This window comes from Pagrus major, chromosome 13 (assembly GCF_040436345.1).
Source record: "Pagrus major chromosome 13, Pma_NU_1.0".
NCBI classification, from domain to species: domain Eukaryota; kingdom Metazoa; phylum Chordata; class Actinopteri; order Spariformes; family Sparidae; genus Pagrus; species Pagrus major.
Window position 1 is genome coordinate 8,398,639 of NC_133227.1, and position 16,362 is coordinate 8,415,000.

General features: G+C 41.1%; 3 protein-coding genes across 4 annotated transcripts in view; 1 reads left to right on the forward strand and 2 right to left on the reverse strand.

The window, feature by feature from the left end:
* mtus2a (microtubule associated tumor suppressor candidate 2a) overlaps positions 1-2,907 on the forward strand; it is a 36,975-nt gene extending 34,068 nt beyond the window's left edge. Inside the window, exons 8-15 of the mRNA XM_073479646.1 lie at positions 92-158; positions 579-793; positions 933-1,038; positions 1,143-1,216; positions 1,310-1,408; positions 1,566-1,685; positions 2,294-2,394; positions 2,478-2,907. Of these exons, the coding sequence (XP_073335747.1) occupies positions 92-158; positions 579-793; positions 933-1,038; positions 1,143-1,216; positions 1,310-1,408; positions 1,566-1,685; positions 2,294-2,394; positions 2,478-2,907 (1,212 nt within the window). The remainder of the gene's footprint in view (positions 1-91; positions 159-578; positions 794-932; positions 1,039-1,142; positions 1,217-1,309; positions 1,409-1,565; positions 1,686-2,293; positions 2,395-2,477) is intronic.
* A 4,043-nt stretch (positions 2,908-6,950) lies between these two features.
* Positions 6,951-11,412, reverse strand: stoml3b (stomatin (EPB72)-like 3b). Its single transcript, XM_073479296.1, has 7 exons — positions 11,296-11,412; positions 9,195-9,298; positions 9,015-9,087; positions 8,817-8,899; positions 8,523-8,726; positions 8,258-8,392; positions 6,951-7,675 (listed from the first exon to the last, which is right to left on the reverse strand). Exons 1-7 carry the CDS (start codon positions 11,360-11,362, stop codon positions 7,487-7,489), a joined length of 855 nt encoding a protein of 284 aa, XP_073335397.1. The 5' UTR covers positions 11,363-11,412; the 3' UTR covers positions 6,951-7,486.
* Positions 11,413-13,187: 1,775 nt separating this feature from the next.
* proser1 (proline and serine rich 1) overlaps positions 13,188-16,362 on the reverse strand; it is a 9,326-nt gene continuing 6,151 nt past the window's right edge. Inside the window, exons 10-12 of one of the 2 annotated variants that reach the window (XM_073480034.1) lie at positions 15,518-16,362; positions 14,363-14,507; positions 13,188-14,264 (exon numbers count right to left, since the gene is read on the reverse strand). The exon at positions 15,518-16,362 is cut by the window's right edge and continues 488 nt beyond it. In XM_073480034.1, the coding sequence (XP_073336135.1) occupies positions 14,139-14,264; positions 14,363-14,507; positions 15,518-16,362 (1,116 nt within the window). In that variant the 3' untranslated portion in view covers positions 13,188-14,138. The remainder of the gene's footprint in view (positions 14,265-14,362; positions 14,508-15,517) is intronic. The other variant, XM_073480035.1, reaches the window with a different exon arrangement.

The following is a 16,362-nucleotide window of genomic DNA, read 5'->3' on the forward strand; positions in this document are numbered from 1 at the left end:
GATATCTCAGTAGTAGTCCATACTCCAGTATTAACTGTATTAATGGCACATCAAACCTGCAATAATAATGTTGTTTACTTCTAATTTTCAGAGCAAAACTACAGAAGAAAACCAAAGGAAGTTGTCCTTGGAAATGCAAAAGATCAGAGATGAAATGGGTAAGTGAGAGCCAAGGGTCAGGGATGCCAGTAAGCCATGATTGAGTGACAGTGAACCTGCATGAGCAATAGCACGACCCTGAAACCAAAGTAGCTAAATTAAATTTCTATTCTTACTGTTTACACCTGTTTTTATTCTTACTGTGACAAGTCGAGATGTCTTCTTGAAAAAGGCCATGGCTATTTATTTTTCTGTATATTTGTTGATTTGCTGAAGGAGTTTGGAGGACTGAGGGAGCACCATTTCATTCTACTTTGTTTATTTTTTAGATTAATAAATCATACTTTGAATATAAAAATCAATTCCACATAACTGCTTTTGATTAAAATTCTATCTAGCTAAAATTAAACTTAGTGACCCAAGTTTGTATAGTCGGTCTTTGAGATATGATCACAAGATACGCTCTACTTCATACACAGCATTTAACACGGCGCGATGGGAGAGACTCCATCGGGAAAAGACGGCGCTGGAGGTGGCGTTTGAACGAGAGTTGCAGGAGCTGCAGCTGCAGCAGGAGGCGGAGCTGGCTGCGGTGGAGGAGGGGCTTAGGAAGTGTCACTCAGCTGAGGCGGAACACCTGAAGGCGGAGCATCGGTCAGAGATGGAGGAGCTAAGGACCCATCAACAGGAGCAGGTGAGAGGAAGGCATCATGGGAGATGTGTCTTTTTTTTAGTTTTGATTAAAATCTTTCACTTGAGTATCAAGTCAGTCTTTAAAGGACATTGCTCTGTGTGTGTGTGTGTGTGTGTGTGTGTGTGGGTGTGTATGTTAGGTGGAGGAAATGACTGTCAACCACCAGGCAGCCATTCAGGAGCTTAGAGACATGCATAACATCACCATGGCAACACTGCATGAGGAGCACGCCCGTACCATGAGAGGTATGATTTTAGGCCTCGTTTAAAAAACACAATATGACACCAGCGCTGCTAGACACAACACCAACTCTCTTTTGTTGCGCTTCCGACTCTGTGTGTGTGTGTAGACTTAAGGAAAGCTCATGAGCAACAGAAGATGCTGCTAGAGGAGGATTTTGAGAAACTCAGGCTTTCTCTACAGGTATGATTCCATTAAAAACATACTCAATGGGTCATTTTTTGGTCATGCACGCTAATATGTACTGATAGGATGAATCTTATTGTGTTTGTTCAGGATCAAGTGGATACTCTCACATTTCAAAACCAGAGTCTGAGAGACAAAGCCAAACGTTTTGAGGAGGCTCTGAGGAGGAGTACAGATGAGCAGATAGTTGTGAGTTTACCTACACCTACCTACTCAAGCAAATAATAACTATGAGTCACTGGGAATATTATAGATATCCAAATATCTCTATGATAAACCCCATCGTCATCACTCTGTATCTTTCTTTTCTCTTTTTCTCTTCTTTGTGTGAACGTGTCTGTAACAGGATGCTCTGGCTCCGTACCAGCACATCGAGCAAGATCTGAAGAGCTTGAAGGAGGTTGTGGAAATGAAGAACCAGCAGATACACCAGCAAGAGAAGAAGATATCTGATCTGGAGAAAGTGGTAGGCTCAAATAAGCTAGCCCAACCCCTCTGTCACAAGCACACACACACACACACACAGGCACACTGGTCCTGAAACACATAATTGCCATTGTATAATAAAGCAATATATCATTTTATTGTAACAATGTTGTTAAGTGTTCTACAATAAAATGAGAATGAATGACATAGGGAACATGAACATAGGGTCAGATATAAAAGCAGTGAAAACAACGTGTTGAAAATTTCAAAAAGTTTGCACAAAAAGAAAAGTTTTAAGAAGAGATTTAAAAGAAGCTAGACTTAGTGTGTCCAAGTTCAGCAGGTGAGAGATCCATGGTGTGGTGGCTCTCAGTGGCGGACTCAAGATGTTTGAGGGTGGGGGGCGAAAAAATGAAAAAGGGCACCAGCTGTATGCGGTGGGGCATCAGGATCTGAGTGTTTTAATGGCTTGAATAGCTGAGTGTCATCAGCGTAAAGGATCCGAGAACGGATCCTTGAGGTACACACACATGTCCACCAATGCCAAGCAGTTACTTTAAAGATTGCAGTGTCAGTACTACGAAGCACTCTCAAACTATCATGTCTGGTGAATAAAATATTGCGCTGTGGTTCTGTTCTACTTTTGAGCAGGCTCAAAAGAACGTATTCCTTGAGGAGAAGGTCCAGGTTCTGCAGCAGCAGAATGAGGATATGAAGGCTCGTATTGAAATGAACCTCGTCCTGTCCAGGTAAGACACTTTCAATCATCATCATCACCATGAGAAGATTTTGAGCTATGATTAAGTATGAAACGCTGCATTGTTCCCTGCAGGCAACTGTCAGAGGAGAACGCCAACCTCCATGATTCCGTTGAGAAGGAGAGCACCGAGAAGAAGCGGCTGAGTCGCAACAATGAGGAGCTCCTGTGGCGTCTCCAGACCAGCCCCCTCATATCCCCTGCCTCTTCTCCGCTGCACCGCTCCTTCTCCAACTCCCCCATCCCTTCATCCCCATTTTTCTCCTCCTCCCCCGTAGCAGGCTGTGACTCCCCCACCCACTGCTACGGCTGTCCCCAGCAGGCTCAATACTGCTCCCCCTCACACAGAGCCTCCACCAATCAAAACCTCTCCCCTGGACCAGGCACACCCACTCACAGGGCAGCCAGCAATCAGAATTACTCCCCTGGCCCGGCCACGCCCACACACAGAGTGTCAGCCAATGGCTGTAACTCACCCAGTTGTCTCAGCTCTTTGCAGAGATAAGCTCACATTTCTCTTTCTCTCTCTCTTGTTTTCTTCACATTCTCTTTCATTTCCTTCATTCTCCTCTCTCCTCCTTTTCATTTTTGAATGTGAATGGTGTTGAAGTACATGTTGGAGAAAAACAAGGGCTGTGGTTTCCAGTCATCACAGGACAAACTGTGTCATGAACTTTCAAGTCTCTTGGTGATGCTGGCGGTGTCCGTCAAGTGAATCACAACACACACAGATACAATAAGACTGATAAATAATGTAATGGATGCAGATGACTGCAGCTCAGCCTCGTCCCCATTCCCGACTTGTATGTAGTCCTGGAAGTGTAGACTGTATATACTGTATGATAGTGGCACGGATAGTGTCGACATGTAGAGAAACCTCCCTGCATGGGTAGTCACGATGAGTCCCGCACAGAGGAAACAGTACAGATGGAAAGTAGCACACTCTTGTCACCACAACACAATGTGTTATAAACACGGTCATGCCCTTGATAAAATAAGCTATATTCGCTCTCATTGGGATTAGTTTCTCATATTCAAGCCTGAGCTGCAATTCTGAGTTATGAACTGAATCAGCTTTCAACAGAAATGTTTTTTTTGTTTGTTTGTTTTTTGTTTAGTTTATCATCCGGAAAAATCCCCAACAAAGCGCCTTATACTTCGTCCTGCCGTCTCACCAGCAGAGGACAAGCAGCATTTTATTCCATGAACGGCTTTGGATAAAGAATTAGTTTGTAAATGAAAGTGAATCGTGTTTTTCAGCCGTTAAACATTTTGTAATTACTTCAATGCTGATAGTTTTACTTGTGTGGGACAACCCTACCTGGAACCCCAGCCATTTTACCTGCAAAACACAGAGGACTTAAACGTTCAAACCTTGCCAGGTCTTCCTACATGAGCTACGAGGGATCCCTCAGGTCAACATGCAAAAACTACGTCTGCCATTTTGTATTTTACCTCAGCGGGAATGTGCAGTCTGTTGCGTAGCTCAACAGCGACATCAACAACAACACACAACACACAGAGCTACCAGGGAGCTCGAAGCTAAGGGGGAAAAAACCCAACACAGGAATCTGTTTTAAATGTCGTGGATTTCTTTGAAACGTGATATCTAATTCATTTGTTACATGTATTTTGCTACTTCAGCAAGCATGTACTGTGAAAGTCTTCCAGTCTTAATGTGAAACTTATTATTGCTGTGATCTGTCTATTTATTAAGCTTGAGGCGTGAAGCAAATGAATGGTGTTTGTAACTTTTGAAAATAACACATATGGGACACAAGTGGAATATGTGATGTACCCGAGGAAAAAGGAAATATAGTGCAGATGGTTTTTTTTTACTTGCCATACATAGGTGGTGTTCAGGGGACTGACTTATGATATGATATGGGTCTATAAGCTATGTAGGTTAAAGGTGCAATATGTAAGGTTTTAGTGGAAAACTTAACTAAAATGATCGACAGAATGTGAAAAAATAATGGTTTTGGTGTCATGATGTCTATGTATCGAGTTTCAGATATCTACTGAAAGTGGCATGCTAACCAGCTTGCCCCGGCCCTTCCTGGTTCAGAGCTCCTGTACAGTTAGCAGCAGTGTTACTCTGGTGATATGCTGCTTTCTATTTGTTTTGGGTATGAACAAACAGGTGGCCAGTTCTTACATACTGCACCTTTTAAAAAAAAGTACAGGTTAACTCTGTTTACCTCTTTGTGACTAGTGTTACAGAGATTAGCGTAACCCAGTGTCAGCCTGTGTTAACCTTTTCATAACCTCTTCTGATGCTTCGGGTTTGTTTATCAGAATGACACTTTTTATCTTGCGAGTGTTGCGTTCAAACTTTTGCGAGCTACGCTGAATTCTCAGCGCGCAAGAATATATCGTTCAGGGAATTATTTTCTAAATTTAGCTTAGAAATATTGTCAATTTTCATTTTGTATAGCTTCTCTACAGAGCATTATACACTTGCCCGAGATAATTTTCCACTTCTATAAAATACGACAGAGAAACCATCCTTTGGTATATAAAAATGAGAATTATTTTATAGCATACAGTATGTCATAAATGCCTCCTGCTCTGTACTCTATAACTTACCCTCAGGGTCTTTCATCCGGCTTTGAACAATGTAGAACACTACAGTATTATACAGTTTAGTCTCAGTGAATTACTCATATCTTAACAAACAAAGCTAAAACTGCTGTAAATAAATGAGGACAGTGAGAAGGGATGAGGGTAAGTTTACGTTGGCTAATAGGAGCAGGATTTAGGGTTAGTCGCTAATGTAATTTTGTTAAAGTTATGTAGATGCATGGGGGGGTGTGGGGGGGCAGCATCAAGGCTTTGACATTCCTTGCAGTGCCCCTGGTCACTTTTTCTATTAAGTTAACCTTTAACCAGCATGTAAACAAGGGCGTTTCTGGGTTGCCAGTTTTTTCAGTCAAATACTTTTAAGTGGATCCTTAACTGCGATACCAGCACTTTTGATGGTTGTTAAAAAGTGACAAAAAAAACAAAAAAAAAGATTCTTTCATCAAGATTTTTTTGTACGATACGATACAGGGTTGAATGCTCTTAAACAAAAGAATGTCAAGTGCAGCATAGGATTTGAGACGCGTCTCTCAATTCTCACTTATTTTGTACCTACACACTGGCGATTTTGAGAATGTCTTTGCACAACGATCGCGTTGTAAGAATTTGCCCGTCAGAGAGTCACTGTGTTATCAAACGTTTAGGATTACGGTTCACCTGCGTCGTTCTTCAGGGTCCTCCTAAAGGTCACTTCAGGTGCAAAAAAATACAGCCTACAAAAATGCAACAAAGACTACTGTTTACAAACGACAGCGTAAATTTCATATTGAATTGATAATTCACTTTTTGAATGGACTTTGATTTCTAAACAATGAACTGGTATTGTAATGACCCTTCAATGTGTCCTGTGGACATCTGTGTCTCACTATACGCTGAATGTCAAAAATGTAATGACTGCATTTTATACGAGTCATTCATGTGATTTTGTTTAATATAGAAGGACCTCTCGTCTGATCACTATGTAGCAGCCATTTAATATGTAGCACTTGGTTGAGCCTCCCCACAACAAACATGGGTAGTCTATATAATTCATTAGGGATTGAAGCGTCCATGTTAATTTTTAAATGCTGCTGTAGCAAAATATTTCCATGGCTTGTCAACTTTCAGCACTAGAATTTCAATTTGTGGAGGTAAGCTATACAATTACCCCTTATTGATTTGGTCCAGAGACGAAGTTTACTGAATTAGTTTGTTCTGGCACTGATTGTATGTTTGAATGTAAATACATTTACAACATGAGTTGTGTCTTAGTGCACCGACAAAGTGATAGAAGCATGTTTTTTCCTGTCTTTGCTGTTTCTCGCTCTCCCTTTCTCTTTCTTTTACCTCTCTGCATCTGTGATGGTCGAAATGTAACTGTAGCGTAGGAGGCCTAGCGGACGAGGAATGAGATAGGTCAACATGTAATGTATACACGGTATGTTGATGCTATTATTTGTACTTTTTGAGGGAGAACACAGTATTAAAAATATTCAAGAAAAGTCACGTGATGTCCAAGAGTTCAAGTGTGTTTATCTGCATGCTGCAACATGTATCCTGTATACAAGCGATTCTCCCTGGTGACAGAAAACTGTAGATTTTCAGGCTCGGTCTTGACTACAAGCATCAAAGTATACTTGGACAAAACTACCAGATTTAGAGTTTGTTGTCTTTCTCTCTTTCTTTTTCTAGAAACAACTCTGTGAGGTTCAAAGTTCAACAAAAAAGCAGACCACCAAACAAAAAATACTACAAAACCTAAAACTTATATAACAGTTTTCACCTTATTTGTTTATAGATTCTTTCATTTTTAAAACCTTTTAGTAGACGGAAAAAAATGCTTGATTTCTTAAGCCCTTTTGCAACAGGGCCTTCTCATTGATAAAATGAGATGTGAAGCTCAGAGGGTTTTAAGAAAACTGTTCTGTGATATAATATCACAACAACAACAGAAACTTTGTAAGCTGTAAATGAAAACTTCAACAATTCCACATTTTAAATATTTTACATTTATTGTATCAAATCATGAACCAATCAACATTACATCATATAATATGAATGACACGATATCTATTACATAATTTTAGCAACGTATAATCTGAGTTTCAAAGACATGTAAACTCTAAGGACCACTTTGAATTTCATCCATTTGCAGGCCTGGCCTGATCACAGCTTGACTAAATAAACCACAAAGGTGTTTCTATGATTAGTCTAAAAGATTAAAGGTCAGCCATACAACAATCAAGCATTATCTTGGACATGGCTGTTTATTTCACAAGGAGCCACAGAAATGTACCCCGGCCCCGTCAGCAGGCCCGGGCTGATCACAGCTTGACTACATAAACCACAAAGGTGTTTCTGTGATCAGTATAAAAAAATAGAATATCAGCCATACAGTAATAAAGCATTATCTTGCACGTAGCTGTTTATATCACAAGGTGCCACAGAAATGTACCCCAACCCCACCTGCCTCCGTTTTATATCACTTCAGAGGATGAGCAAACTAAAGTGTCGCTGATGAATCACTTCCGCATGAAGTGAGACAGGACATCCATGGGCAGGGGGAAGATGATGGTGGAGTTCTTCTCTGCTGCGATGGTGTTGAGGGTCTGCAGGTAGCGAAGCTGCAGGGCTGAGGGAGACTCTGCGATCACGAGGGACGCCTCCTTCAGGGCACGGGAGGCATTCATCTCACCCTCTGCTGCAATAACCTGTAGATCAAGAGAGATTAGACTAGCACATTGTAACTAGCCTAAAAATAAATGTGCTTTTTAGCAAATTATTGTGAATTAAAGGTCCCATATTATCTTATTTTATTTTTATTTGGATGTGTACTGGAAAATATTTACATGCTTTAATGTTCAAAAACATATTATTTTTCTCATGCTGTCCATTACAATTCTATTCACCCTCTGTCTGAATGCTCTGTTTTAGTGCCTGTCTCTTTAAGGCCTCCCGAAAAGTACACTCTGCTCTCATTGGTCAGCTCCTACAGGCCTGAGCGGGCATCGCCCACTGTGTTTCAGCGTCAGCTCTGACAGTGTTTTGGAACCACAGCCGTGCAGGGGGCGTGGCTGAGGTTGGTGACTGTATAGTTGTGACATCACAACCTTACAGAAAGGGCAGTTTCTGAATACTGGCTATGGTCGTTGATCCGTGGCTTGAGTGTGTTGCTTCTTTCACAGTATTTATAGAGCAAATAGACCTGCTTTATCATCAACAAAGATATGGGAATCTCACTTTCTATTATATGGGAACTTTAACACTGTATATGTCGTGTCACATGTCCTGACCTTGGCTCTGGCCTCTCTTGCAGCCTCTGCTTCAGCAGCCATGGCTCTCTGCAGCTGATGTGGCAGCTTCACATCTTTAATCTCCACACGCTCCACCTTGATGCCCCAGTCGTCTGTGGCCTCATCCAGGTTGGACTGGAAAAGACAGAAAGAGGAAGAAATTACACCTGTAGCTTACACTGATTAATCTATACCAAAAAAATAAATAAAATTCCAGTCAATAGTAATAATCTGAAAAGAAATTCTATCGATCTGTATTCTGTACCTGCATGCTGTGAGCGATGCCCTCACGGTCAGACAGGAGCTCAGCCAGGTTCTTGGTCCCCAGGACATTTCTGAGGGTGGTTTGAGCCAGCAGCCGGGTGGAGAAATCAGCATTAGACACGTTGGCCACAGAGGCGATGGGGTTGCTGACGCGGAAGTACACCACTCCGTCCACACTAACTGTAACTGAGTCCTTGGTCAGGATCTAGGGTAGAAATACATGACAGTTTTTTGTGCGCGTCCACAAATATTACCTGTAATTATTTTATGATGCTGCAGTTTCATGTTGTTCTACCTCTTGTGGTGGGATGTCAAATGAAACTGTTCGCAGATCAACTTTCGTGCAGTTGTCAGTGCATGGTAAAACAAAGAAAATGCCTGTGGACAAACAGGTAAAAAAGCATGAATTTCCACTAGAAAACAGAATTAATTTGAAATGACCCTTTTTTTTTGTTTAACCACAAATGATTTCCCCAATTCTCAGTGTGTCTACCTGGTCCTTTGGCCTTCCTGTCTGTAATGCGACCCAGTCTGAAGATGACGGCGCGCTCATACTCCTGAACAATCTGCAGGTAGAGCACAGCACAAGCTCAATTCACATTCAAATGCGCAACAAAGGAAATGGTGGTTTCTGCTCTTCTACCCGCTGTGCTGATTTCCTGAGGTCACTCACCTTCACACAAAACCAGATGGTGATGGGGAAGAGGACAACGGTGAAGAAGCCAGAGACTATGACTATGAACCAACCAATGCATCCCAACGACCCTGTCCGTTCAGCTGGAGATAGAAAGAGACAACGATGTGTGTTTGAGTGTGTTTGACATACTGTAGCTCAAGTAGAGAGGAAAGCATGGAAAGGATGTGAGGATCACATAAACCAGTCTGAAATTACTTCTGATCCCTTTGGAAGTGGAGGTGATGTATTTTGGCCCTGATGTAACTCAACCGCAGAGCACACCTGCTCATTTTAATCGCCTTGGATAAATACATGTCTTCTATTAACAATGGTAATTAATATTCTTTTTTGAATTGGAACAGAGCATTATTTATATGTCCTTCATGGATTGTGCTTATGTTTTCCAGTTTGAATCTTTAGAAACTCAGATTACACACAGAGCAATTCACACACAGTGCAAACAGCAAAATGTTTACTCATGCAACATGATCTCCTGAGTGCCCCTTTGGCAATAAAAGAAAGTCATTTAGCGAGGGATGGGTCCCCGTGTGACACCGTGTCATAGTTTCCCGCTCTGATGACTGCATTTCAGCCTTTATCTACATGTGTTTCGCAAGAGAGGCCACAACATTGAGCACCCTCGCTGTCAGAGAACGATATTTATATTTTAATTTTTAATTCGAAAAAGCCTCAACTCTGTGGTCTGGCTTTGGTTCGAATTTTCTTGGTCTTAGTATCATAAATACAAAATATTCTATCTGTCTAAGTGAAACCACAGGAAATGAGGCTTCCTGTTGCTGACCCAAAGGACATTTCATTGTTGCATCAAACTGTAAAGAAGTATTATTGCGCATTAGAGAACCTTGTAAAATTCACTTCCACTGTTCCTCGTGATCTGTGACAGTCATTGGGAAAGGTCATGTGTTTGTTGGCTAATAGTTTATGAGAATTGTCATGACATAATAATAGATAACACTGTAGTTAATACTCATAAATCAAATAGGTTTTAAACCTGTCTCAGGCTTTCGAAGAAATTTGGACCAAAAACACAAATCTGTTCAGGAAATTCACGTTTAAAGGTGCACTATGTAGTTTTGGGGAAGACATTTTAAGCACAAGAGAATGATCTTCATTGACTAAAAACCAACAAACTAAATAAACAAACAAATAACAAACATTTTCATGACTGAATAAACAAACTGACCTGAAAGGACAACACAGCTTCATACTGTTTTACTTTGTTTATATGTGGCGGACCCTGCCACCTTTCCAGCTTCAAACAGTGTTCTGGGGACCTTATTTTCCTTTGAGAACAGCTTGTTTATTCAGTTATGGAAAAGATAAATATCTCTGAGTTTGTATTGTTACCTCATTAATAAAATATTAAAATTCTGTTTGAATTTCTCCCCCAAAACAACATAGTGCTCCTTTTAAATTGATTGGTCCTGTGTCACCAACAAAAACCTAATTAAAAGCTTTTGCAAATAAAGTGAACACAGTCGTCCATGTAACACAATCCTGTCAAACAGGTTGGCCATAACGAAGACCTTGAAAAAGATTACGCAGCACAAACCTCTGATATGAAAACAAGGACTTATCAGCAACCAAATTGAGGAACTTTCACACACACACCAAACCCAAATGTGTAACATGACAGTTCCCTGTTCACCTGACTTCACAGAACAGGAATCCAGATGCACACAAATGAAGGGAGACGAACACAAACATTCACAGTCACATGCTTTTGGGACTCGAATGTCAGTGACATGTGATTTCTGTCTCTATGACGATGGACTTACACTTTGCCCTAAGCCTCTGCGGCTGCTCTCCACCTGCACAGGTGAGCTCCTTAGTGTACAGCATACATAACACACTCCTGCTCACGCAACTATATAATGACTGTACATTCAGGATGTTGAGTTCCTGGCTCAGGGAAGAGTAAACAACACTGTTGATATTAGCCTTACACCAAATCCTGTTATTGTAAATAGCACCAGACTTCTTGTTAATATTTAACTTTTTTAACACCACCAGTACATATAAAAATAAAGCTCTGAAGAAAAGACAGTAAAGACAGTGTGAATGTGGTTTGTCTTACATATTAAATCTTCTTTGCTTTGCATTCCTCTTCTCTTCTGGCTTTCCATTTGGTCCTCCATTTCCATACGCTTGTTCAAAGTGAGAGGGGAAGTGGTTTGAGAGCGTTTGTTGAAGTGGATCTAATGAGGAGGGAGTCACCCAGCCTTTTAAAGCTGTAATGCTGATAGAAGAACGGTGTAGGTGTGGCTCTAACTCTGAGTTGATTATTGATCAGATCATCATCAAAGTACAACTGTCATGATGCGAACACGTCACCGGAAAAATACCAGTAATATATAGAATTCGAGATGTTAAATGTATGTTTTATTTTTTCACAGTGCATCGACAGCAGAGAGATTTCCTCATAGGGTCTCTTACCAGTACTACATCAATACAGGACATTATTTACTGATGGTATTTCTTATGAGGAAGGAATGCAGAATGTTATGAATTACTTCCCCTTATTTTACTTCCTACTACAATGAGGAACTATTTGAAGTCGACAACTGTGGATTACTTAAAATGAGCTCATTTGACTGGGTTCCGTTTATTTATAACCTAAAATGGTTATCTAATAAAAGTGATGAGAAAAAATAGACATTCGAATAGGTCCCAGACCAGAGAAAGAACAAAAGAACAGGAAGGGAAAATTTAACTGTTTTGTTCCTACTACTGTTGCAGGAACACAAATGTCATTTATGTAACAATAATGGGAACATTAACACTGGTTTCCATTATGATAAATAGCAGGGTAATGGATGAAATAACAGTGAAATCATTTGGGGGAAAAAATGTCATATTCTGCTGCTGAAATAAGAAGAAAACGATATACAGTCAGATAAAATGTGCCTGACTTTTTTTTTCATAAGCTCAATCAAAAAAATGTTCAGTATGTTGCAGATCTTTCAAAAACAAGAGGCAATCCAGGCACTCCAAACAAAAAAATATAAATATATTATATATTATTATCATTACTTTTAATAATTGCCCTTTTCATGATCTAATTACGATCAGCCTCTGGTTTTTGAAGTACCCTTTTTCCCATTTTCCAAGAAAAGCAATTTTTGTTTACATTGTGTTACATAAAGCAACAAGTCACCTTCTTTTTCTCATGTTGCAGATGCTAATAGAACCAGTTTGGTTAAACAGAAAATAGTGATCAAAGTTTAACTACAATGGAAAAATGGAGAAATGGAAATTGTTCCTGTGAGATAACAAGGTCAGGTGTTGGATGTCTTGTGACTAATTGCCACATGTAAGATAGCATTACCTGTGTGTTGTGCAATATGACTGGTGCTCGTGATAAATAAACGCCTGGGGGCTAGCAGTTATCTCAACTCAAACTGTCCTTACAAACTGAGCATTAATTATTTACATTTATTTATCAGAGCATTCACAATAATGGCAGACTCAGGATGTTTGAGGGGCGGGGGCAGAAAAAATAAATAGGGCACCAGCGCACAGAAAGGGCAACGTAGAGAGCACTTTATAACGTCTTCTCCACTGGAAAGGCATCTTTTTTTCGAACAACATACTTATTGATTCATTCTCCGACTATAAACTTTTACTTTTTAACCTTTTCTTTGCTGATAAAATGAAGTACTGTGTATATGTACCATGATAATCTCTACCACATATTTAGCTTTCTTTTACCTACAGAACTTGTAATTTATCAGACTGAATAAAACATACAGTATATAGGTGACGATTGTAACGTACAACTCTTTCAAAGCAAATAACAGCTGCACTTCAACTATAGGATCTGCACATACAGCTGTCTTTGTAATTGTGAGTAAGCGGCACTGAAGTTCTTTTCCATGCTGCGTTTCCATTATTTTGGCCACCACAAGTCACTTTATTTAAGCGGCTTTTTCCTCATAGCCATAGCATGACACGGAAAAGAGACACAGCAACAGTTACAGCAACCAGCAGTTTACTGACAAGATAATAAAACACAAATACAAAAAAAGAGCAAAACAGACGACGACACAATGTAACAATGTGTCTATACTCTCAAACAATAAAGTAACTGTCTCTGAGTGTACTGAGGTGTACAGTAAAAGGAAGTAAAATTACAGTTTTCACTATGTTGAAAAGCATCACTGAAGAAGACATTTTACATCTCAAGTCCGCACATCAATGAAAAAATGCTTCAGGTTGTTCTCAGCAACATCTGCATACAGTATGTTTGGTCAAATACTGTAATAACAGCACTAGCAGGGTGACATCTTTCAAAAATAACTTTGTAAACAGAAAAATGTAAACTGCCGACAGCCACAAGCGTGTCCTAACTGAAAATAACACAAACATGGATGGAAATGCATGTTGTTGTGTACAATAATCCCACCCTTGACACAGCACAAGGATTCAAAATACTCATAGAGTGCCCGCTTCAAAATACGACCGCGCCCAATTCACCTAAACATTTCGTGTCATAATACAATATTTAATTCAGGACAGTCAATCAGTATCATAGGCATGTCCTTTGCACTGGCACCGGACATGAAATATTACATGAGGATACTGTCAATTCATTACATGTCATGTACATCTTTTACTAGAATTCATTATTCACTAATAAATGTTGACAAGCTTGATTAAAACCAGCCAAGTCCAGCTAACATTAAAACCAGTCACAGTCTACTTGTAAAATCTAACAGCTTTGACAACTGATATTTACAACTATAAAGAATATAAGACATAAGCTGTGACACACATTACAGAAACTTTTCAATCTGCCATGTGATTCTCAGGGTTCAAGGTCAAAAAAATAAAACACGTCAGATACTGAGGGGTAGGGCAGGGTGTGTGACAGGGGTCATCATGTAAGTGTACTCTGTGTTTCAACGTGTGTTGTGGGTTTCACTGCCAACCCAACTGTGGGTGCAGGCCTGGTTGGAGGGGGAAGGGGTTTCCTGGGCCTGGAGGGTAGTTGGTGAAGCTGTTGGGCTGCGGAGGGAAACTCTCCAAACCAGATGTGGGATGAGCCTGGAAGAAGACAAAGAAGAAGAGTTTTGTAGCAGCGAGGCTTTATCAAACTGACATTCAAATACTTTTACTGTGTGTGCGTGTGTGTGTGTGTCTACCTGCAGTAGGGCAGACTGCATGGCCTGGTTATGGAGGCCACCAAGGGCAGCAGAGGAGGCAGAGGGAGAGAAGCCCGGTACCCCGGGGAAGGATAACAAGCCGGGGAACCCGCTGCTTCCTGGAGGCTGGAGTCCACTGCTCAACCTGTGACACACAGAAAAACTTCAATTTAATCACAAAATTATACTATTCTGCATCAGTTTGTATCCACTGGGTCCACTTTAGTTTATGACAAAGCTCTTTAAGATCTCATTTTTAATTTTAGTGTTATTAAATATGACTTTGATCATGCATTCATTTCCAGCAATATCATAGTTTCTCTTTCCTGTAAGACCATGCAGTATTTCCAGTGACTTATAAGACTCTTAATGATATGACTTTTTTTTTTTTTTTTTAAATCTTTCTCAGCATTTTGGGAAATATGTGCAATGGAGAGTAAGAAAAGATTGATATCACTCTCATATCTTCCAGTTCGCTTAGCTTAACATAAAGAGTGTACAACAGCAGGAAACAGCTCGCCTGGCTTTGACAAATGTTTTAGTTTGTTTAATCCATAAAAACACAACAGGTAAAAATAAAAATTAATTAATGGGAGGTAATTCGTCTGCAAAAACTCCAAGAAGTTACTGCTCGCCTGTTATTCTCCACTACAAAGCAAATAAGTGTATTTCCCAAAATGTCTAAAAACACATGTCTAGAATTATTCTGGTGTGCGTGGTGTCTGTATATCATTGTGTATGTTTATACTAATAATGAATATACAAATATATTAAGGAGAGTGAATACTTTATGTCTATTTAGGAAGGGCACCACCTGCATCTTGAGCGCAAGAAAAGTTGATCAAAAGGTGAGGCTTGCACTCATAACACTTGTTTGTTAGCAAGCTAAATATACGGTGGACAATAATCATCTCGTAGAGACAACAGAAACCATAGTCTAAGTCTGACACTCCCAAGTAGGAATACAAGTGGACTTTGCACTTTGTAGTGTTTCAACTTAGCACATAAAATCCAAAGTGGAAAATCAATGGACTTCATTTAAGATGGCACTGTAAACGAAGTGGAAATCAATGTCACATGTTCTAATTAACCTGTAGCCATCCTTTACGATTTGACTTCTCCATACTTGCAGTTAAAAGTTCAAAGCTCGCTTACCCAGGCTGAAAGTTGGAGCTGAAGGCAGACGCAAAGCCCGGTAAAACAGGCGACGATGATGGAACTCCAGCCGCGGCTGCTGCTGCGGCGGCTACCGCTTGCAGTGGTGCCACTGGTGCTACTGAAGATGGAGTGGCCCCTGGCAGTCCCATGAACGAAGACAACACAGGGCTCCCAGCGCCGTGCCCTCCTGAAACCCCCAATCCCGGGAAGCCAGCGGGGCTAGGGCCAGGCGGAAGGCCTGGGAATATAGAGGGGGCAGAGGTGAGGCCCAGACCGAAAGGGGAGGCTCCACCGGGGGCAGCGTTGGGAGCTAGGCCTTGGTAGATGGAGTTTGGTGGATGGGTAGAAATGTTGCTGGTGGGAGGCATTGCCGGCATGGATGCTGAGATGGTGGAAGGAGGAAGAGAGGAAGAAAGGGAAGAAAAGGGCGACAGGCCAGGATAATGAGAGGGTGCTGGGCTGGAGGACAGAGCTTGGAGGCCGGGTATAGCAACAGGACTAGGGAGCGAGACTTGAGGAGAACCTGAAGGGTGCGACAGACCAAAGGAACGTGCCAGAGCAGCCTGCGCAGGGCCTGGCACCACCAGAGAACTAACAGATGGTGTGCCAGAGCGAGAGGTGCCCTTGAAAGCAGAGGGCACTGGGCTGTTACTGCCACTGTTACTACCCCCTGGGTGTCTGTTCAGGATTCCAGCTGCAGCCATGGCAGCCTGAACCTGAGCAGAATGAACCGGGGAGGGTTTGGGACTGAGACCTGGGGTGGAACAGCTCGGAATAACTGGAGTGGATGATCCAGGAGTGAGAGATGGTGGTCCTGAGGGGGTGTAACTTCGGATCACAGA

Bases quoted from the DNA above. Each gene is read 5' to 3' on its own strand.
- stoml3b (XM_073479296.1), bottom strand. From the start codon at position 11,362: ATGGAAATGGAGGACCAAATGGAAAGCCAGAAGAGAAGAGGAATGCAA. The intron at 9,088-9,194 runs GTGAGTGACCTC...CTCTACCTGCAG, and splicing joins CCATCTGGTTTTGTGTGAAG to ATTGTTCAGGAGTATGAGCG. The intron at 8,900-9,014 runs GTAGACACACTG...GTTTGTCCACAG, and splicing joins CAGGAAGGCCAAAGGACCAG to GCATTTTCTTTGTTTTACCA.